The sequence below is a fragment of the Ambystoma mexicanum genome, chromosome 2q (assembly GCF_040938575.1).
Source record: "Ambystoma mexicanum isolate Mex_15411 chromosome 2q, UKY_AmexF1_1, whole genome shotgun sequence".
NCBI lineage: Eukaryota > Metazoa > Chordata > Amphibia > Caudata > Ambystomatidae > Ambystoma > Ambystoma mexicanum.
Window position 1 is genome coordinate 868,731,256 of NC_090924.1, and position 23,636 is coordinate 868,754,891.

A 23,636-nucleotide genomic window follows, 5' to 3' on the forward strand; every position below is an offset into this window, starting at 1 on the left:
TGCTTTCGGCAAGAAGGCCAGCAACAAAATCTTTATACCGCTGCCGTTGGAACAGATTTTGCAGCTGGTGTAGGGATAAGAATATCGATCCCTTTTCATGTGGTACACCAATGTTTTTGTCCTTCCTACTTTATTTAGCGAATTCAGGCCTTCAAGTTGGCACCATCAAGGGCTATCTCGCAGCGCTATTCATCTTTAAGCGCACTGCGGAAGAACCATCCTATTTCAAGTTACCCTTGGTAATACAGTTTCTAAAGGGGTTAACTAACGTTTATCCCCCAAGACCATTCCAGGTTCCCCTATGGGATTTAAATTTAGTCCTAACTTTCCTGATGGGCACACCTTTCGAACCACTCCACTCTTGTTCGTTAAGGTTTCTTACCCTTAAGACTGTTTTATTAGTAGCACTTACATCTGCTAGAAGGGTGAGCGAGTTACAAGCTCTTTCTTGTAAACCTCCTCATACAATCTTTCACAAAGACAAAGTTGTTCTGCAAGTGAAGCCTAATTTCCTCCCAAAGGTGGTTTCTGAATTTCATATCACACAAAAGATTACCCTTCCATCTTTCTATCCTCCTCCCCATCCGGGGAAAGAGGAAGAGAGGTTACACAGGCTAGACCCAAGAAGGGCTTTAAGTTTTTACATTAGTAGACTGGCTAGGATAAGACAAGCAGACCAGCTGTTTGTAGGCTACGCAGGTCACAAGCTGGGGTTACCGATAACTAAGCAGACCATTTCCAGATGGATCATTTTAGCCATTTTGGAATGTTAAAAAACTGGCAGGAAAAGAGCCCCCTCAAAATCTTAGGGCTCATTCGACCAGAGGTATCGCAGCTTCATTGGCCCTCAAAAGAGGAGTGCCGGTTAGAGACATATGTGCGGCTGCCACATGGTCGTCCGTCCATACCTTTGCACGGTTTTACAACTTGGATTCCTCCTCCAGTCAAGAGACTAGGTTTGGAAGGGCAGTATTGCACTCTATTCATCAATAAGAGGAAGCATGAAGTCAGTACTCCCACCTCCAATAACAGAATACTGCTATGGGAGCCTATCTAAGATAAGGAATACGTCGGAGGGCACAATCCCTTCGAAGAACAAGTTACTTCTTACCTTGTAACCTTCTTTCGATGGGATGTTCCTCCGACGTATTCCTTATCGACCCTCCCATCCATCCCTGCAGTACTACTTCCCTTGTTGTTGCAGCTTACGCTCCTTCAGGGTGATTAGTCTAGTCCAGAAAGAATTATTGTGGGCTACAAAACGGAACTGAGCAACGGACGCTGAGCGCGGCCTTTACAGGCAGGATGACGTCGACGTCGATGCGGCGGCTGTCGAGGGACATCGACTCAGCGGACGTCGACGAGCAGCGCCCTCTAGAGAGAAAAAATTTCCAAGGCCAGCAAAGCTGGAAAGAGATATCTAAAATAAGGAATACGTCAGAGGAACATCCCATCGAAAGAACGTTACAAGGTAAGAAGTAACTTGTTCTTCTTCTACCACTGCTTACACCGCCAAACTAAAAGCACTAAGCCGGCCATTCCTGACACCCTCCCACTGCATCACCCTAGCCAGGGCGTTGATCTTTATTAAAGCTCGATTACTGCAAGGTCTTACTACTTGGAACCTCAAATTCTAACCTTAACAAACTTCAACTCATACAAAATAAAGCATTACGAGCCGGCCTAGGCATGAAAAAGTTCGACCACATTTCCAAGTTAAGAAGAGACTCCCATTGGCTACCTATTAAAGCCAGAATCATCTTAAAAAAATGTATGCATCGCATTCAAATGCCATTACAAAAAAGCAACCATTTACCTGAACAAGGCCATTGCAAAAAAAGAACACGCCTGAGTGCTCAGATCCAACAACCAACTGCTAATGACAACACCCCGCTATTGTAAATCTAGAGCCGGGGGTAGTAGCTTCCAATGCCTAGCCCCCAAACACTGGAACTCCCTCCTGATCAGCATAAAAAAGAAGAATCACTCACGGCCTTCAAAAAACTGCTAAAAACATGGTTATTCAACCAATACCAATAAATCATACCTCCCATTAATTGTAAATAATGCCACACGCTGCTTGTACTAATGCTTGCTGAAACTCCGCAACAATGTATATACTGTTTACTAATGAATAATGTAATACCGCAATAATGCAAACCACTGTATAGTTTATTACGATTGTCGTATATTGTGATCATTGTATTTACTATTATTCTAAGCTGTCTGTAACCTCGCCGTGATACCTCAGGGTCGGGGAGTGTAACAAATGTAATAAATAAATAAATACATTTACAGTGATGGGAGTGTCATATACGCCCCGCCTGGCCAACACACACATATATAAATATAGATTTTGAAGACAGATATGTATTTTCAAACAATCCTTATTCTGATTATATAAGTTGGAAATTTTACAGAGATGATGTGTTCTTTATTTTGAAGGGAAATGTTGAACAATTATAGACCCTTATGGAGTGGCTTAATCAATGTAATTTGAATTTACAATGTGTAAGTCAATCTAACACAGACTCTTTAGCATTTTTAGACTTGCTTACTGACCACAGAAATTGATTAGTCTATACAACCTTACATCGTAAGGAGACCAACCAGTATTCTGTGTTGCAATACTCGAGTCAACAACCAAAGACCTTAAGAAACAATTTCCCATACAGCCAGTTGTTGCGGATAAGTTGAAATTTCATTTTTCATGAAGACTATGAAATGCAGGCTAACATACTTATAGAGAGACATTCTGAGAAGGGGGTACCCTCGGAAATTATCTGAATAAGATTGCATGTGTAACCACTTTCTCAAAACACACTACTGGTATAAAAAAAGAATACAAAAACACTGCAACCTAGTTGGGGAACAGAGAGACAAATGAACAAATGGAGGATCCTCTTTTTGTAATGCTACTAGTTCCCTAATGATCATTTTTCTGTGAACTAAATATTGCATCACCAGTTTATGAATGCCCGTGAAATACATGGCTACTTTTACCCCATGCTACTCGTTACTACCACCAGAACCAAGGGGACTTCCATTACATTTTTAGTCTTGTTGTTTTGAGCATGTGCAGTGCACTCCTTCACTGCACTTTCAATGTGCCCTCCTCCTGACCCGGTATGATTGTACTGACACTTGCTGTCATCTTGTAACCAAACACCTGAAACTTGTCCTGCAATTAGCGTCTTGATGCCCATGGGTTTAGCGTGCTTTACAAATGTAAAAAATAAAATAAATAAATGGGGCTGTCTATGCCCGGCCACAAGTAAGACTCACTCATCAATTTTTTCATAAGCAGTCTACCTAGGTGTCCTTTGTCATGCCGGCTGCTCTCCCATTCCTGCATACCCTCAGGTAGCACCTGTTTCTGCCACTGTTGTAACTTGTCACTGACAATGTTACGCTCAATATGCATGCCCCACCTTTTGCTGAACTCTTCTCAATTGTTTGCTTGACCATCTGCCCGCCACCCATGTTTTAATTAATAACTTCAACCTTCTTCTCTGCCATGCCATTTTCGACTGAGTTGCTCCAACAGCCACTCTTATTTATGCAATCACACAGTCTTCACCCCCATTATTTTTCTGATCCCCATCATCCACACGCAGCCCGGACAGTCAGTCTGCTGTTGAATTGTCTTGTCTAGCATGTATACTATTTGGAAGTTATATAGTTCAGAGCCATCTGCCATCTTGAGATTCAGGGTGTAATTACTTGCTGTTTATTTGCCATACAAACTGGCACAAATGGCTTTCTTTGTGGTCCATGTCTGGAACCTGAAGTAATTCACTGTCTAGGCCTCTGCATTGGCTTTGTGTTCAATAATCAAGCATTTTCTTCAGTAGTCCTCGATGTAAATGCTATAAGGAATTCTTGCCAATTCTCCACTTACTGTTGCCATCAGTGATCAACCTTGTTTAGTTTATAACGTAAGCATGCCTATGCTAGGTGACTGCATGTTTCCATAACAAAAGTGTTCCCACACACAGCATTTCCCAACACCATAACACATTTTTATACACTCTGAATGGCTAAGTCCATTTTCATACGGAACGATCAGACCTTTCAATTAGCTTTTTGTAATCATTGACATCTGTTGATAAAGTTTCAGGTTGTTGTTTGTACTACAGTCTTGTGATAGTCATTGACATGTGTTTTGGCCTTTAGGTATGCAGCATGTGTTCACACTCATGTTGCTTATCAGTCGGGCCTCATCAGGACGTGGGCTCAGTTGTGGAAACAAGCGAACCCCGAAGTTGAGTTCTCAGACACTAAGGACACAAACAAAGAACCAGAAGGAAGTCAATTTTGGTCATGCTCCACTCTCATGTAGGCATGTAAATTAAAAGGTTGAAAGATGTGCTAACCTGAAGTTTTAATCCAGGGCATGCTGGGATGTAATGAATCCGAACATACTGATCATCGTAACTTCACTCTAGAGGAGTGCTGAACCAACTTCACGCTCTAAGGACAAAAAGACAGTATAAGTATTGTTGTCTCTGTTCCTTTAACTTTATAACATATAAATGCATACAAAACGAATTATAAAAAAATATAAATGCAGTACAGTTAGGTATCTTATTCTCTTTGAGTAGTGGCAGGTAGAAACAGTAGTTCTATCCAGTGTAGTTCTATCTTTGCCTATGAGAGGACAAAATAAAACACCAATAGGATCAGTGCTACATGATGCGTAGCATACTCAAGGCTGCCATTAATCTAGCTTACACCAGCTTCCTTACTGTATGCACGCACCTGATCATGGCAGAACCACGAAAACCCTGCTACCCTGCCAACACGGCGCAATTAGAATAACATATATCTTTCTTGCTTAATGTGTAACGACCAGGCGGGCAAACAAATATATTGCCCCATGTGCGTAAGAGAAGCATGTAAAGATCACACTTACCACATAAGGGTGGCTGGCAATCAATAGCCAAGACACTTCTGAGCTGCTATGATCTACTTGCGGTGTTACTCACGTTTAACTATTTAATGACCAAGTAATGTTTATGTACTCTTATCTGTTTCCCTGCCTCATTCTCAGAATGAGGCTTGGGAGGGACCAAGCCTCACATTCCTTCAGGAGCATAGACTCAGTGCGGACAAATAACTAGCAACTATATGGTGAAAAAGCGGCTTGAAAACCATTACTGACAAAATCAAGCCTCATTTACATTCTGAAACGAGCCGGGAGTTGTTCTCAGGATAGGTGGCGGATCTAATTAATGAAACCAATGCAAGATAATGTATGGAAAAACATGTCATGTACCGTACAGGGACATTGATTCAGTTAGTTTATCTGTCCACCGTATACAAATAATAGGGCAACTATAATCCCGTTGCGAAAAAATCCTTTTCAGCAAGGATATCCCTGGTGGAGAAAAATCTATATCAACAAGAGATTTCCCTACTAAAAAAATCTTTTAAGCCTTTGGTAAAACAATTTTTTAAATCTTTGACAGAAAGTATATTTGGCAAAGTAATATTACTGCCAATTGGCTGTTGGCAAAAGGAGGTGCATTGAGGCAAATAAATCAAAGCATATCAAAACGCACATAATTCTCCCCAAATATTCACTGGGCTAGAGGGTCCATAAACAACTATGACAATGGCATGGATGTGAAGCACCTGTGTAACCACTGAGGAAGGGGCCTTCCCGAATATGTAGGCCTGCTCAAAGACACATCTATATGCTATGTTTACAGCCTATCACACCACACAAGGGGATATTACATCTCTGAGTTGAAGCCCTTTTCACTAGTGTAAAACAAGCCCCCATTTAATGCTGATATTCAGACCGTTCTTCACACAATCCATTTTATAAATCCATTTTTGTTCGAGCTTTCTCAGAGTCCAGTCTTGATCACCAACTCTGGGAGCGGGGGGCCACTCTTTGAATAACAAACCAAAATATATCAGCCAGTTTGTGCTTGTATTGGCTGAAGTGAGCCTCCAAAGGTTTGACACTTACTTTATTCTTAAGGCAAGAGCGATGTTCACAGATTCCTTGTTGAATTTTCTTGCTTGGTCTTGCCCAAATAGGTCAAACCATAAGGACATTTAATGCTGTATGCCAACCATTGGGATCTACAAATAGTAAAAGTGTTGAGACGCCATTTCAGTCCATATAGATCTTTCGTAATTTGTGGCAAACTACACACTGAACAGTAGTGTGCTTTGTTTTTCTTTCTCTATGCTATGGATTGTCGCAGGCAGTGCCCCAGATAAGATTTTGAGGTGAGAGTATTTTACTCCCCATTTATAAACTTTGAGAGTAAATGTGATTTCAAGAGAGTAAAAATGACTTTTCTCCTTTGCAAGTGAGTAAAATGTATGTGACATCCAGCCGATGTGTGCAAAAACTGTATGGAAATCATGACTATGCAGCAGCTTTCTGCATTGTGACCGAATACACCTTTCATTATTTCTCTAAGGTCTGGCCATTTGATCTCTCCTTTATATATTTAAATGTTGAAAACACAAAAACCTAACCAATTACATAGTAAAGCCAACATGAATTGTATTGTGTGTTTTGAGGTTCGCTAGCAGAATTGTCTTTTGATGTTTAATGAAAGTCCTAATTTCCTGGAGCTATTACTACCTAATGGTATGCCAATGTTGTGTTACAACAGTGCAAAGAGGCAAGGACTCCATGCTAAATTCTATATCTAATCTCATGGTCAAATAGTTATTTATATAGCGCTTTTGGCAAAGCGCTGTATGTAGAACACATTTATCACAATTATCACCAAACCTAAGTCGGTACTCCTTTATCAACCTTGAAAGGATAAAATGCTGAGTTCTCCTTGCCGGGATTTGAACCTGCAACCTACAGATCGCGCACAGATCGCAGCAATGAGCTCTCAACCGGCTGAGCTATCTTATTGGCTAACATCCTTCAGAGGTCGGTAAACTGAGTATCGACTGAGGTATAATAATCACAGTGCCTAGATGTTGGATGAACCATGCATGAATCGCTACATAAAGTTAAATACCTATCTGGATTATCGCAAGGACTGCTTTTGCTGAGTTTCTATTGCAATATCAAATGTAACGTTCATTTGTTTGTTTTTGAACAGCGCTTGCACTTCCTGGAGAGTTAGGTTTTGAATGTTTTAATTGTAGTATTGAAGATTTGAGAGGCTAGAACACCTGTGGTTGGTGTAATGACAATCACTCACCCTTGAGCAAAGACTCTACTGCCACTGACCATTTATATTAATGTACCCCATTGACTGCAAGGTTGAATGGATGTAAACTATACGGTGCATACTCATAATTTTACACAGTTTTTATAATTAGAGTGTAAATTAAATTATAAGTATAAAAATGATCTGCCTCCGCATGATTATGCACCCAGCACAACAACGCTGAAAGATACAATTATGCAAAAGATGAATTGTCAATTGCAACTTAGTTTTTCGTCTTATTAATTATACAATCCTGAAATGCTAGGAAAATAAATATGCACAGTGCTTCAGTTTGCTCTATGAGCATCAACACAGCAGAAGCTGAATGGAAAGAAACCATTCCTTTTATAACAGTGTGCAGTTTCTTTTTTTTTTTAAAAGACTTCAGAGAAATACATTCTGTTACATAGGCTTTTATCCATGGCTTGCAATTACATCCATCTGGATTAAAAAAACAAAAGAAGCGTTCTGGTTTTTGTGAAGTAACTGGACCTTTGCACTGCCCTCTGCTCTACACTTGTGTGTAAATGTACAAAGGAAAATAATAAAGCTGTCGTATTTACAAGATTTTCATGCTTAAAAAGGCCTGGTAGGCACCTTATCTGGAGGCCTGGTCGTAGGTGTGTACCAAGATATCTCGTAGGTTTCTTTGTCTCTTAAATCCAAACCTTGGTTTGGTAGGCATGACATCTGGTGTTTGCATTATCTGCCAGTTTTTGAAAATCGATCTTCTAATGTGGTTGCTCACGGGGCTAAATGTGGTAATGCATGTGAGTTTGTCTAAATTGGTTTTCTCTTGAGTGGTGAGACAGGCCTCGTGGGTGGTGTGTTGTTCCCATTTGCGAGCATTCCGAATAATGGAGAAAGGATAACCTCTCTGTTTCAAATGGGGGCTCAAATCTTTGCTATGCTGGTTGAAGTCTTAAACAAACCTATGGGAAGTACTCATTGTTAGATACATATGAAGTCAACTATATTCACGTTGACCTCTTGCCATGTGTTGATGCATTCAAATATTTCTTTTGACCGTGACAATTCTTTCATTAAATAAGAAGTTTCAGCTATATGATCTGCAGTATTGGAATTATCTCCATGTAGCTAATATCATTTGGACATTGTTTTCCCCTAGATCCCTTGCATTTATTCTGTTTGTAAGTTGTCAGCATCAATGATCTGCTAAGCAAATTTTACTTATCACATATAGCAAATAGCCTTTTGGTTATTGACTCTAATGTCTAATGTATTATACAAGTGTCAAGAAGTGTTTTATTTCCCTGTGTTGTGATTCTGAAGTGCACTATTATTTCACTGGCCTTTGCTGCCCAGGCCCATGAATCCCTCAATTTTGAGTGCAATCCATTTCAAAGAGACTATGCAGACTGCATATGCTGGGAAGTTTGAATTTAGGAAAATACAATAAGGAGTAAGTGGAAGTGTTAATTAAGTAGTTCTGGCTCCTCGGTTCCTTATTGAGTATGAGGAATTTGGCCCATTGTGGAAGAGTGTGTGACTTGCAAGATAATTCTGGTCCAGATGGATGCTATACTCCACAGATTCACTAGCACTCTGTCTGAGTTAGCAGCAGCCCTGAAGTGCTCATTTTGAATCCTCTTTCTAGTGTGACATGAAGAGGGTAAGGCAGCCAAAAAGGCATGTTGTAGATTAACTGTGTTCCCATCCATCAGCATATTCCCAAGAACATCTCACAAACCCTAGTCCTAAAAGAAAATACATGCTAAAATTAATTTCATGATCCTCCTCTTACATTGTTCTCTATCTGTCATAATTTCGTTTTCATTTACAGAAAGTTACTTTGTATCTTACAGGTTGGATTGTTAGACTGTGCTCCATTGAGATCCGGTGACCTCACTCCTGAACAGCAAAAAGATATTGAGGTGGCTCGCTGTGGTGCTCTGGCACTCTGGAGTTGTAGTAAAAGCAAAGCAAACAAGGATGCAATAAGGAAGGCGGGTGGTATTCCCCTACTTGCTCGACTGCTCAAGTCCACCAATGCCAATATGCTTATTCCAGTGGTGGGGACATTGCAGGAATGTGCATCTGAGGTAAACACTGTAACATATTTTGTTACTATTATCATTCTCATTTGTTATGCAAGTGAACGTGAAACGGCTGCTTTCATTATCCTGTGTGATCATATCTTTGCAAACAAACTCTTGCACATGATGACTGTCTGTTATTTAATCTATACAACCTGGACATGCTGATTTTCTAAGACGGCAACAGCTTGCGAATCAAGTGGAAGGTTCTGAACAGGGCCCTAGTTGCCAATACCATGTGGGAAAGGCCATGATTATTTATTCATTTATTGTTGAGTTGTAATTCACTATCTGCAACCACAGCTATTTTGTAGTGAGTGGCCAGAATTTATATAAGGCAGGTATGTATATTGGCGATGGTAGAGACATTGGGGTTGAATGATTTTCTTGTACAGTTGGGACATGGGCCTTCTTTTCTAAAAAAAATCTTTGTTGTTTATCATCTCCAAATCAGATTGGCAAATAGATCAGCACCAACAGTGCGCAACATCCTTACACTGAATTTTCTTTTTCTGATTGGACCAATGATGAGTCTTGGAGGTCGTAATATTAGCAGTCTGGTCAGGCAATATTTTCTTTTCTATTAAATACTTTTATTAATTTATAATAAAATTGTACAAAATGAACCAACAATAACAAACATTTGTCCCATGGAACATTCCCTTTCCGAGCCCCTTGAATGGATGGTACAACCCTTCACAGAAGAATATCTATCACAAATCAGCAAAGATGAATCTCCCCTTTAACAACACTGTTCACTATGTCATTACCCACTCCAGCAGGTCCAGTATTTACACAAATAGGTTCAACAATCTGTACTCTGCTTTGCAACTCTCAAACAATAGTAACTTATCTCCCATAAATATATATTTTTTTTATAAAAAAATGTATTTGAAAATTGAGTAACACAGAGAAAGCAACACATGAATTTTAAACAGCGAGTACAAAAAGCACAATGTATACACATGAGCAACGAAGCAATCATTATATAGAAGAAGGAAAACAGAAGAAAAAGAAAGAAGTAAATGGAGATAGAGAAGGATAAGGGGTGGGCAACAGTGCAGTCAGATATATACAGATAATTAAAAGCACTTAAACTGTAATTGTATCTATGATGTTGCTCCTTTGCGTTAAAAGACACTCTCTTCTAGTAAGAAGCAACAAACTCATCAGCCAATCATCAACAGAGGGTCTAGTGTCACTCTTTCAGAATTTCAAGATTTTTTTCTTGCCCACCAAGAGAGCCATGTAAGTCCAGAAGAGCTTACCAACAGGCAATCCAGCATTGGAAGGAAGTAAACTCAGAACGCGAACAAATGGAACACAGGGTAGAGATCGACCCATTACTAAGTCCATACGCTGGAAAACCCATCCCAAAACATTTGAAATTTCCAACACAACCAAAATATGTGCAAAGTGGTACCAATCTCACTTCTGCAGCACCAACAGCTTACAGGACCACATTTTCCATGGAGACCAATGTATGTAGTGAGTGATCCGCTCTTGTGTATAGCGCAGTTCCAAGTCAACCTAAAATCTAACTGGTCCTGCACATATGTGGTTACACTCAATGGCCCTCATTCCGAGTAGGGTGCAAAGGGATACCGGGCACAGTTAAGGACATCGGTGCCGGTAATCCCTTTGCGCCCTATTCCGAAGTCCCTTACCAGGTCCCTTCCTTAACGCCTGGTTTTACCAGGCGTTATGGACGGGGCCCGTTAAGGGACTTCAGAGCTAATAACGGTACCGCAATTTGCGTTACTGTTATTAGCCCCTTCCTCTTTCCCATTGAGCCCTATGGGGGCTGAAATGGGAATGGGGAGTGGCTTTTTCAATGGAGATTTACCGGTCCTGCAAAGGTCGGAATAGACCGGTAAGTCCCCATTGAACAAGGGCGGACTGGGTACCGGTATTGGAGGTAGTCTTGGCACAAATAGTGCCATGATTACCTCCAAACTCGGAATGAGGGCCAATGTCATTCAACCATAACCTAGGTCTGAATCTCAGTAAACCCTGCCACATCGGGAGGCCAAAGTAAACTCAAAGGGCATAATAGATTTATATAGTGTGTAAGCTGAAACATACATACTTTTAGATAAAAAGCCATGGGTGGAACCTGCAAAGTGGCATTCATGGGAGAAAATCCACAAAAATATATCTTGAAGAGAGCAGCATCCCCATTCCTTCCATTTTGTAAAGGCCTTACATAAGAGAACAGAAATACGGTGTGGATTCTAATGAATAGGGGTGAGAGGGGAGAGAAGGGCAGTGATAGGTATGATTTATGATTGCTGCATATTTTTTAGACAATTCTATTTTTTCCACCAGTGAACATCTGTGGGGTATTGACATTATACTGCATAATCCATTATGGAGCAGGGGTTGGTGGATTACCTTTTAGCCATACAAAAACGATTGAGCTGCATTGCAATGATTGCCAAAATCGGGTAGCAAAATGCCTCTCCTATTCTTAGGGGGTTTCAATCTGGATCTAAGGCGCTTGAGAGCCCCACGCATAATTTAAGATTATTTTATTCAGTGGTCAAAAAAAATTTGGAGTGAAAAACAGGATGCCTTTGAAAAGAATTGAGGCAAAATTCCAATGTTGACTGTCTCAATTTTTCAGTGACAAACAGCATATTACACTTATGCAGTCTGGTTTTATTTTTTTCGAAGAGGTGGATTACTCTTACTTCTAGATAAAGGATACATTTAGTGGGCCAATGCAAGGTTACCATCTTTGTTGCAATTAAGATATCTGGGTTGTAAGGGTCTGATTATGGACCTCACTTTTATTAAGGTTAACCTTGAAACCCTTCACTTTATGAAATAAATATCACGTAGGTAACAATGGGAGAATGATTCAAGTGGGTTTGCCATAGACACCAAGATATCAATGTGAGCATGCTCAACTTATATTGCTGAGATGCAAATGGGACCCCTTGGATATATTGATTGTGTCTGATCCTGCAAGCCAGGTGTTGCTGATTTACAGTGAATTTGGGTGTGGACTGAGGCAGCCCAGTTTTGTTCCCTGTCTGCTCTGGAAAGACTTAGAAGATGCACCACTTATTCTGACTCGCGTTGTGGGAATCCAATAATTAGCTGGGCAAGAATCACATCACCAGATGTCATCCAACATAGGATCCCAGAGAAATAGACCCAGGTGCCTTCTTGGCACCTTGTCACACTAAGATGGACAAGATCCCTCTAAAACCTACTTATACAAATAAGTGTGCTTTTCTGCAGATGTTTCCAATAGTTTGCCTCCCCTTTATAAATTCAGACTGACAAGCTTCCACTAATTCAGGTAAGAATTGATCCAATGTAGATGCAGATATTTTATCATCCATACATTTAAGGGCTATGATTCTGTACAGCCCACTACTGCAGATTTTCCCATGTTTGGGCACAACTGAGAAATTGCATTTGGTTAATTCAAACCTTAAGCACTGCATATACCAATGTATACATGTACATCAAAATGCAATATTTTCCATAAAATGAAGATACCAAACAAGTAATATGTCAAAAAAGAAAACGGAAAAAGGAAATTTATGATCATTGAAATATTTAAAATATTAATATACTAAAATCTTCAATTAAGTCTTCACTAAATGGGTTTCACCGTGAACCTTTATAAAATTAATCTCCAAGTAGTTAATTTACAAGTAACACATAAAGTGCACCCCAGCAGTGATTTAGAATTATTTTCGGTGGCTTCCTGGGTCACTGGGTGTGAGACTGTTATGTACATTTTGAGTATGTTTTAGTGATTGTAGTACATTAAAAAATACTATATATATTTCTGAAGTTGCGAGTATGGGTGGTACATAATTTCAGTACTACACCCAAGTCTATCCACCTCTTGGACCTTGATCTAGCGTTCATAGAGGCCTCCATTGTGGGCAGTGTGAGGCCCTGGCCCACCCATACGTCACCAAATATCACTACTCATCACCTTTTGGTAGCCCCCATGGACGTCATCTCCTAGCATCCTCATCTTTCTTAGGAAGTGTTATTTTTCATGTCTGGCTCCTTCCCAGAAGGGGATTGTATTATCTTCCTGCTTGCTCTTTTTTCAAAGCATTGCCTAACTCTGCCAGGCCTGCTGCTTGCAACAGGGTCCAAGCATTACATTGGATGTGCTAAGTAGTTGTCTCTGTGGACCCTCGGAGCACCTGTCTGAGAAATTCCACTCCAGTGTGTTCTGATCAATTATGGAATGAAGTGTAAATGAAGTTGCTGAGAGCATGTCTCATCTCCATGCTCAAGAAGCGTTCAGTTCAGAAGGCCACTTTAGATTTTGTGGGGATACGATGACCATTGTAAAGGTATCTGGGACCAGGTGTGGTACATGTTTTTAGAGTTCATCAGGCTCACCAGGCCAATTGCCCTAAAAAAGGTTTGCAGGACCCAGTCAAACTCCACTCCTTCAGAGGTTGAGTGTCACTTGTGAGGGGTCAAAAATGTGAGGCGGACAACTTGGTATTGGTTTTCCCAAGAAGCCATTTTATTAACTTATAAGGGTGTGACACACCTCACTTTCCTTAACCTAGCGTGGGATTCCCTGTCTATGAAAACGAAGACTAAAGGAAAACACTTTAATACATAAGGATATCTGTCCCTCACACATATACATAGAATCAAAAGTAATCTAGATATTCATATGGCTGTTCAAATTCAACAAAATAAAGATTAGAACCAAGTATTCTTGCCCCAGGTTTGGATTCTCTTCCCCCGGATCAAATACAGAATTTCAAATGAAAGTTCCAATGAATGAAGTTCAAGTCAATAATTAAAGTCTGCTTCAAAAGTAACATACAACGGTTTCTCCTAATAGCCAACTTCTGGTTTTTCTACACAAAGTGTGTTTACTTCATGCAGACTCACTTGTTGTCATTATTGTATTATAATCAAGCAAAGTTCATCATTCTTCCAATGGATACTTCAGTATGACTTCTCTTCTCCTGAGAAAGCCACTTCTTCTTTATACACAACCATGTTTTGTCAGGATGGTTTTACCATAGTTCATCAAACACTTTAGTGATGTTAATACTTTCTTTACACCACAACCAATCACCTACAAGTACTTCAATGTCTTCTTCCTGGTTCACTAACCTGCCAGGTCTACCATTAGCAATCCCTTTTCCTGGTGTACTCTCCTGCCAGGATGAATCTCCTAACACTTATTTAAACACATCAGTAATATCTTTTGACTTTCAACAGTAATAAGATTCACAACTTCTTTCATTGTGATACAACACCAATTGGTGCTGTTTGTTCCGCTTTTTAATCGGCCACAAGAAGTGCAGGTTATATTCCTCTCTCCCTTTCCATACTTCAGAAGGAGGGCAACTTCTCAGCCCCTTTTGAGTTGTCACTTTCACACTTGGGAACTGTTGTTAAGGTCTATTCTCACATTTCTCTCTCCAAGTAAGTTATTCCCTCCTTTCTTCCAATTACCCTTCTTTGGATTTGGCAATCCTGGTTGTTATCTGTCTTATAGATTGCCCCCTCTTTGCTTTGACGATGCTGGTTATAGTTCTGATGTGATATTGCCCCTGCTTTACTTTGCCAATGGTGGGTATACTGGGGTTTCTCATATATGGCTCTTGTTCTATTTCAATAGTGATAGTCAAATACTTTCTTATTTCGTTTCCTTCTTACATACTTGTTAGGCCACAAACGTTTATTTTCATTAGTTTGTTATTCAAAAGAAGGGCAACCGGTTAGCGGTTTACAGCAGAACACCCCCCCCCCCGGGGTTATCTGTCAGCTAATAACTAAGCAGGCTTTCATTGTGCGTCCGTGTTTCATCTGCTCTGTTCTTCTGTTCGGGAACTTCTGAAAGCTGCAGTTGCTGTTCCGTGTCCTGTGTCTTTCCGAGCAGGAGTCCTTGTTACTCTTCTCTGATGCCGGTGCTCGCCAGCCACCAGAGGTAGACACAGAATACAGAGAGCACATCTCTCCCATGGGGTGACTTGCACCCACATCACTTCCTACTGCACAAGCTCTGCAACTTGGGCTGCTCGGCTTCACGTCCCTCTCAGCACCATTAACTGCCAAAGGCATGGCAGTGGTCCCAGCGTCTTCATTCCGCCCCTGCTGCAAACACGGCCACAAACAACTCTTGCATCTGCACCTGAGGGAGATTTCAATATCTAAAGCTCCCACTCACATATGGATTAGCAGAACGCTAGACTGCACACTGGGGTGCCGTGCCTCTGAACTCATCTTCCTCGTCCCAGTAACTATGGCATTAAGAGACTTCAAGTCCCCAACATTTTAATTCCGCATTTCATTACATAATTCAGTTTTACAAAATGTCATTAAGGCCATACAGTCACGAGGGAAGCTGTTTAGGGGATTCTCCCAGTTTCCCTGACATGAGTCTCCTCCCTTGTGATCCTCCCGCAGAACACTACCCCCAGAGTCAGGATCAAGAAGAGTCTGCCTTTCCCTGGCTACATGAGAAGAGTCGCAGGGCAGGGTCGGTGGGATGATCACTTGTGATTCATCACTTCCCCTTCCCCTAATATCAGTGGGTTTCACAGCCTCGATTGGGAATCATGAAAGGAAATCAAAATTACGTTGTTCTTTTCCTTTACGATGTTAAACTGAAAAACAATAAGGCTATAAATCCCAAAACCAGCACATAACTCTGGCATTTGTATCTTTTTTTAAACTCAACCATTTAAGGGGAGCATGATCTGTAACCAGACAAAATGTTCTGCCTGTCAAATAGTATTTTAAATATGTTTGGCCCATTTGTGGTTCTGCATTTTTAAGTTTGTCTGTGAGAAGGGAAGTGATGGATGCAAAGTTAGGGGTGAACTTTCGGTAATAGTCTTTTACAGCTTTAGCTTTTTCAGTCCACGGTTGAACTAATCCATTCCCCACAAAGAAACCTAAATATTTGATGGCAGTTCTAGCAAGATGACATTTCTTCAGGTTGGCCATAAATCCAGTCTTTCTTAGAGCCCGAGTAACTTGATACAAATGTGACATATGTTCTGGCCTGGTTTGAATGATAATAACAATATATGTGCCACAAAATGAAGCATATGGCCTAAGAACCTGGTCTATTAATCTTTGAAAGGTAGCTGGGTCACCATGCAACCCAAAGGGTAGTACCTGAAATTGAAATAAGCCTAAGGGAGTAGAGAAGGCTGTTTTGGGTTTGTCTATGGGATTAACGGGTACTTGCCAGTATCCCTTCATTAGGTCAATAGTTGAAAGATACACAGCATCTCCTAGCCTGTCAATAAGATTATCTATCCTAGGCATGGGATAACTATCAAATTGTGATACTTCATTCACCTTTCTGAAGTCAATACAAAACTTCTATCAATTATCCCGTTTGGCCACCAGTACAATAGGGGATGACCACAGGCTTTGCAAGGTTTCAATAATGTCTGCTTTTATCATTGCCTGTAATTCTTCTTGGATTATTTGTTTTCTTCTTTCATGGAGTCTGCATGGTTTCTGATGGATGACCTTCCCTGGAACAGTACTAGTATAATTATAGACCCCTTTTACTCTCACCATCTCACCTCTGAAAACATCTGGGAATTGTTTTAAAAGATCTTTCAAATCTTGATTTTGATTTTGGGGTATGTCTGGGTATGTCTGGGGGAATTTACTTTTTGGTATTTTCGTCCTCAATCAACAAGCTGGTTAATATAACTGAAGTATTTTTAATAGGATCCTCTTTCCAGTCTATAAGTAAGTGATAAATATGAGTTTTGATTTTCCTATCTGATTGAGATAATTTATAGTTGAAAGGTGCCATCTGTTCTAAGGCTTCATAAGGGCCATGCCACCGGGAAAGCATCTTATGTTCCGAAGACGGAAGTACACCTAATACCTTTTGTACCACAGAAAAAGACCATTGCAGTGGTGCAGGTGGAGGCCTCTTCTCTAGTCCCACCCCTTCACCACCATCCTATTAGAGTATTAGAGTAGCAGATGAAGGGCTACCATTGTGAATTCATGCACAAGTTTATGTGACATGTCCATACCGTGTTGATTGTATGAAAGACAATATGCCCTCAGACAGCCATTCAGAAGATATCCTCATGTTGAGACAATGGAGGGAAGTTACCAAGAAGGATGTCAATTGTCTAAGTGCAACATGCCCTTCGAGAGTGATCTTCTATTCGGCCAGAAAGCTGACCATTCCTTATAAAAATATAAGGAATCCAAAATCGCTGCTAAATCCCTAGGCCTAGCTGCACAGCTGGCCAAACCTGCATTTAGCTTCGCCTCTAGGGCACGAGGATAAAGGAGATATGCTCCTTATAGCAGGAGAGCACAGCTCCCACCGGACTGGCAAGAGCAAAAGTGTTTCTCATGCTCCTGAAGGAGCAAAGGGGCTTCTAGAGGTCAACAGGCAGTGTCAGCGAAGGGGGCGACCCAGCCTCAGGAGCCGCTTTGATTTTTCCCTCTCACAGTGTACCGGTTGGTGGAGCATTTGCTTCAGTGGCAGGGAATTACTTCCGATGCCTGGGCTCTACAGCCCATTCAGTGGGGTTGTGTTAGGCAGAAACCTGTGTAGTTCCCTTAGGGACCACTGCAAAAGATTTAAGACTACAGGTGTTGGCAGTAAACCCACTTGGTAGCAGTCTGTACCACCCAGATTTACCTGGTAGCTGTGGCTGAGCAGTCAGACCTCCCTCAAGAAGAGTTAGGCAGTATGCAAAGTATACACAATAGGCACTCAGATACAACAATACAAGCAAACACTGACCAGAGCTTTGCTATCAAAGTATATAATTATTTATTTAAAAACACACTGTTTGAAACACTCCAGCACTCTTATTGTAAAATATTCTAAACACAGTTACTATTGTAATATATACACCCCTTTTTCCTTATCAGATAAGTCACAGTAAAACACCACTTATTTTCATACAGAGGTGAGCGCTTAACTAGATGCACTCCAATAAGTTTGTGAGAAAGGGGGGGAGAAAGACAGAATATGAGAAGGTACACCACTCTAAGGTTCAGGAACACTACAAGCAAGGCAGAAGAGCAAAAGTCACTGGTGAGCCAAAGTCCAAAGGCTGGGCCCACTCTTAGAGAGAGCAGAGCACAAATGCGCCCAAGATCACACAGTTACACTAGGCTTAGAAAGTCTTGCAGAGGGTTCAAAAAGAGTTTAGAGAGGCTTAGGAAAGTTTAGCCAGGGTGTCCCAGGCTAACCCAGGTTCGAAAGCCGGGGGCTAAATCTACCCCGTACAGTCGGTAGCTAGGGAAGCCAGGCGGAACACGGTACCTTAAGTGGGAAGGATCCTCCAGCGGTGGCAGGTGTTCATGGTAGTGGGTGCAAGTTGCGTCGTCGTCCAGGGGAAGAGAAGATCTCGACTTGGAGGAAAGATGAAGGTCGTTGCACTACCAGGGCAGAAACCAGCCGCGTAGTTTTCCGGTTAAAGGTGGTACCTTTGTTTCGCGGTCGTGGTAAAACGTGGTATCCCGGTTGCCGGGGTGCTTGACACGGGCAAGGCGGCCACTAGGTACGTCGGGAAAGCGAAAAGACGGTGAAACTGGTTAACCCCACCAGTCAAAGGAAGAAGACTCTCCGGCGGGAGATCTCCTCTGTCGTTGGGAAAAGTGGTGAGGCAGTCCAGCAGGGCTCCACCGGTAGTGGTGTCGTGGCAGGTCGGCTCAGCTTCTCCCTCGTCGGATTCTTAGGTCCTGTGGCGACTTCTGAAGTTCCAGTCCCCAAAACCCTGCTTTTATGCAGCAAACCCCCATTCACTCAGCCTAGCTGTCACTCAAACATGCCGGCTGGCTCACCACTTGGGCCAATCAGGATGGAGTGCGACTTGAGTTGTCTAGGCAACTCAGTCCAGGGTGCCTAAATTTCCCTCTACCCCTCCTAAGTACCCCAGACAGAGTGGCACCACTTTGGAGGGCTTCTGTGGAGAAGCCTGCCAAAAAGTGGAACAAAGGGCTCGACTTGGGTTGGAGTCACAGAAGAGAACACAAACGCCATTTTAGAATCAAGTTTTGGCAAAAACCACCAACCGGAGAATTAATATTAATTAAATAACCGGCGGTATGTTCGAGGCTACCGTAAATAATTAAATAAAGGTAGTAGCCTAAAACAATGGGAAATCCCATAGGAAAATATTCGCGGTTGAATATAAAAAAGTAGTATCCACTGCCACCAGCCAAAACTCGATCAGGGGGGACGGAGACGTGCCCCCTCGACTAACAGACCCCGGGGCAATTGAATTGCCCCAGTCAGTACGTCCACAATATGATGGTTTGTACTGGTTCTGTTCAGAATTTAAGACTAGTGAAGTTAATGGTGACTTTACATGCCCTGGGAGACAGTAGTCAGTCCCAGGGTATGGAGTCTATACTGGGGGGTCACTATGACACCCCTGTGTTACTGCACGGAGGGTGCTGTGTAACACACATCACAAAAACACATGAAGCCCTATGGAGTAAAAGCCCATTAAACACATCTAGATTCAAAGAAACACACTCAATCATGCCCAAGAGTGAGGGTAAAAGAGCCTCACTCTTGGCAGGAGAAAAAAATAAACCCCAAAAATCCAGCAAAGCTGCTGGGGGACTCACTAGGGTAGGAAATTCAGCCTAAACAGAGAATTCTCCCTAACAGGTTGTCTGCCATTTGTAAGAAAACCACCGGACAGATCGCCCCCACCCCCAATCCAACAGGGACAGGAGCTCCAGGAAGAGCTGAGAGCCCTGTTGTTGAAGGGTGCTGTGGAAGAGGTACCTCCAAAGCAGAGAGGAAAGCCAAGCGGTTCATCACAGCTGGTGTTCCTGGTATTTCCTGGTACCCAAGAAGGGAGGAGGTCTCCATCCCATTCTGGACCTCAGGGCCTTGAATAAGTTCTTGAGGAAAGACAAATTCAGGATGGTGACGTTGACAGAGATTATCCACGTTCTCGAACTACAGGACTGGCTGGTGTCAATAGACCTATAGGATGCTTATTTCCATGTGCCAATCCACCAAAAGGACAGGAAGTTCATAGGGTTCACCTCTGCCCTAAGGTTCTTCACTAAGCTCATGGCGTTAGTTGCGGCTCACCTAAGGAGATCCGGGGTCCATCTATTTCCATATCTGGGTGACTGGCTGATCCTAGGGAAGTCTTGTGAGAAACCTGAAGGTGTCTCCCTAGCTAGTCCCCGAGGATCTGTCATCCAGGTGGCCAGGACACGGCCATCGCTATTGGATCCAGTTCCTGGGGGTGGACCAGTGTGGGAGGATCACCTGGATGGTGGGTCCTCAGGGAGTGGGAGTGGGACACAGACGGGTGAGATGCAGTATCCCCCTTCTTTCAACACCTTTTCCCCATCCTACCATGTAGGACATTCAAAAATACTGCCCCCCACACCCTTTTCCAACACAAACACTTTTGAACAACACGAAAGACAACGGACTAGCACCAGAGCTGTTTACCTGACATTTCCCAATACAAGGGTCCGGCAAAGTCAGGCTATTGACCAGAATCAAACACACCAGACGGCCCTTTCCCACAGGGATAAAAGGTGGAGCATGAGAGCACAGGACGAGCAAGGCAGACCGCACGACGAGAGAGCTAACTCAGCACGGCAGTTCACGAGAAGGAGAAAGGCTGTGAGAATTGAGAGGGTAACAAGGAGAGAAGCGACCTTGCCCTATCTGACCCAAATCTGCTAATCCTTCTTGGAGGAAAACGTAAGCCTGTGGACAATAACTCCAGTGTGTTGCAGCAGATGTGAGCGTGCCTATGCTGATAAGCAGGACCGAGGGAGAATCTTGCTAGCGTGGTACCGGCCTTGAATCCAGAGACAAGGAAAGCCAAGGGGTTCATCACAGCTGGTGAGTCGAGGAGTGAACCGATAAGAAGCCTAACTGTGTTGAATGAAAGTCGCAAAGTGGCATAGTGAAGGAAAGTTCAAAGAACTGTACAATTGTTAAGGGAGACCAGATGCAGAAGGAACCAGCACCAATTGTGTGCTGACTCGAGAAACTCTGGTCAATCCCGTATTGATTGAAACTACTGATACCAGAAGGCCGTAAGAGAGCCGCCAAGGCTGATCAAAGTGTAGGTCTAGCAAAATCCCTGTACAGTCGAAAGCCTTTGACCTAAGAACTGTAGAGAAAGCAAGGGAATTGAATCCTGCATCATGAGAAAGCAAGGGAAATGAATTCCGCAAACATTGAAAGCAAAAGGAATTGTGTAGTGGCAAGAGTGAACCCAGCGGTGGGATGCCAGTAAAGAGGGGTGAAGTCTAAAGTCTGAAGAAACAGTGTGTTGACAAAAGTGAACCCGGCAGACGGTTGTCCGTGGAGAACTGTTTAAAAAGTCATTAAGATTTGTGAACAAAAGAAAAGCCATAGTGAACCCGGAGGAGGGAGGCTGAGATTCGAGAAGCGTCTGCTCCCAGAAGAGGGGGATCCAGGGGTGAAACCATCACCCAACATACATTTGCAACAGACTTCTTTTGTTAGTTTTTTTTAACCCGCGAAGGCAAGATACTTTTTAGTAAAAAAGAGACTTGGCCATGGAGGCTACTGATAAGCTGAAACAGAACTGTCGGCTCATGCTGGGGAAAGCTCGCATCTGTGTTGTGCTCAGAAGTGCCACCTTATCCTGTGCTCAAAACGTGGGGAAGGGAGACCCCTGGCAATCACATCCTGACTTAAGATGGATTTGGCAATAGTTCTTTTTTTTAGTATAGGCCTTTTACTTTGACAAGACGCCACAAGGACTGCCTTATTTTTCATTTGATGGTCAAAGCTTGCTCTCATCTTAGATTTAGGTTTAGATTAGGCGTTTTTCCAACCTGCATACTGTTTAAATAAACACTGTTGAATCGTGATCACTTTTATCTGTCTTTACTGTTTCCACCATAAGTTCCTTACAGTCTGGAGTGCAGGTCTTGTCCCATTTAGAGGACACCTGGTTGCTGCTGCTCAAGCTGGGCTGCTCCCTAAATTTAAACAAGTCCCACATGACACCAGTCCAGCAGCTCCAGTTCATCTGAGCAGTCCTAGACACCCGGGTGGGGAAGGCCTTCCCTCCTGAGGAGAGAATAGTCAGCTTGACACAAATGGTCGACTTGTTCCGGAACCATGCCACTCTACCAGCGGCTTCCTTCCTCCGCCTACTTGGCCTCATGGCCTCCTGCAGTTTTCTGGTGCCCGAGGCCAGGTTGCGCATGAGATCCCTGCAATGGCTTTTCAGCGATCTGTGGTCTTAGTACCTCGGCTCTCTCTCAGATCTCCTCCGGGTGTCCGCATCAGTGGTCAATGATCTGTCCTGGCGGGCGGACCGCAACAGTCTCTTGGGGCGCTCACTGCGAGGATTTGCAGGTGAGTGGCCTCTAGTCAGCGACGGAATCCAGGTGTCACAATAACAGGCTGGAGTTGCGAGCTATCAGGCTAGCCCTGAAAGCAATTCACCCTGTCTCTGCAGGGGAAACATGTCCTCATTCTGACTGCCAACATGGTGGCAATGCAACAAACAAGTTGGTATGCACTCCAGCCCCCTCTGCACGTAGGCGATGATGCTTTGGTTCTGGTTGCTGTAGATCAGGATCTCGGTCTCAGCAGTTCATCTCGCGGGCACAGAGAACAACTTGGCAGATGCTCTGAGCAGGCAGAGCACGGTCTCGCAAGAGTGGGAAGTGTGCCAGGAAGTCCTAAAGGAGGTCTTTGCTTTCTGGCGATCTGTCCACAACAGTGTCCCAACAGGAAATGCAAACAGTTTTGCTCGAGGGAATTCCCGGCGATTGGACCTTCCCTCTCCTTTATGCGTTCCCTCCGATTCCCGTCATTCCATGGGTTCTCCAGAGGTTGAATAGGTTTCGAGCTACCATGATCTTGATCGCCCCGGAATGGCGAGGAGAACGTGTAACTCTGACCTCTGGATCTGTCCATCTTTCCACCTCACCATTTGCTTAGACGTCCAGATCTCCTAACCCAGTGGGAAGGTCAGATACTCCTTACTGTGTTTTTTTCCGGGAAAAAGTTTTACTCCGTAAGGCCTGGCTTCCTCCCCAAGGTTGTCTTAGAATTGTACTTGTCGCAATCCATTAACATTCCGGTCTTCTACCCTCCTCTGCACTCTTCTAAGCAGCAGGAAGAGTTACATCGCCTAGACCCGAAGAGGGAGTTATTATGTTGCGAGGACAGCTAATTTCAGGAGAGTTGACCAGCTCTTCATGGCCTTTTCCTTAGCCCGTAAGGGCCTGCCAATAACCAAGCAAACTTTATCCTGATGGATAGTTTACTGCATAGATGAATGCTACCAGTCCGCTGGAAAGGAACTGCCATTCGACAAGGGGAGTATCAGCATCAATGGCATTGCAGAGGGGAATACCTATCTGGGAGAATTGTCACGCTGCAACA

The 23,636-nt window shown here is 42.8% G+C and overlaps 1 protein-coding gene across 1 annotated transcript in view; it reads left to right on the plus strand.

Annotated features, from left to right (window-relative positions):
• Positions 1-23,636, plus strand: part of ODAD2 (outer dynein arm docking complex subunit 2) — a 1,183,909-nt gene that overhangs the window by 818,299 nt on the left and 341,974 nt on the right. The window contains exon 13 of the mRNA XM_069648108.1: positions 9,026-9,262. Within this exon, the coding sequence (XP_069504209.1) occupies positions 9,026-9,262 (237 nt within the window). The remainder of the gene's footprint in view (positions 1-9,025; positions 9,263-23,636) is intronic.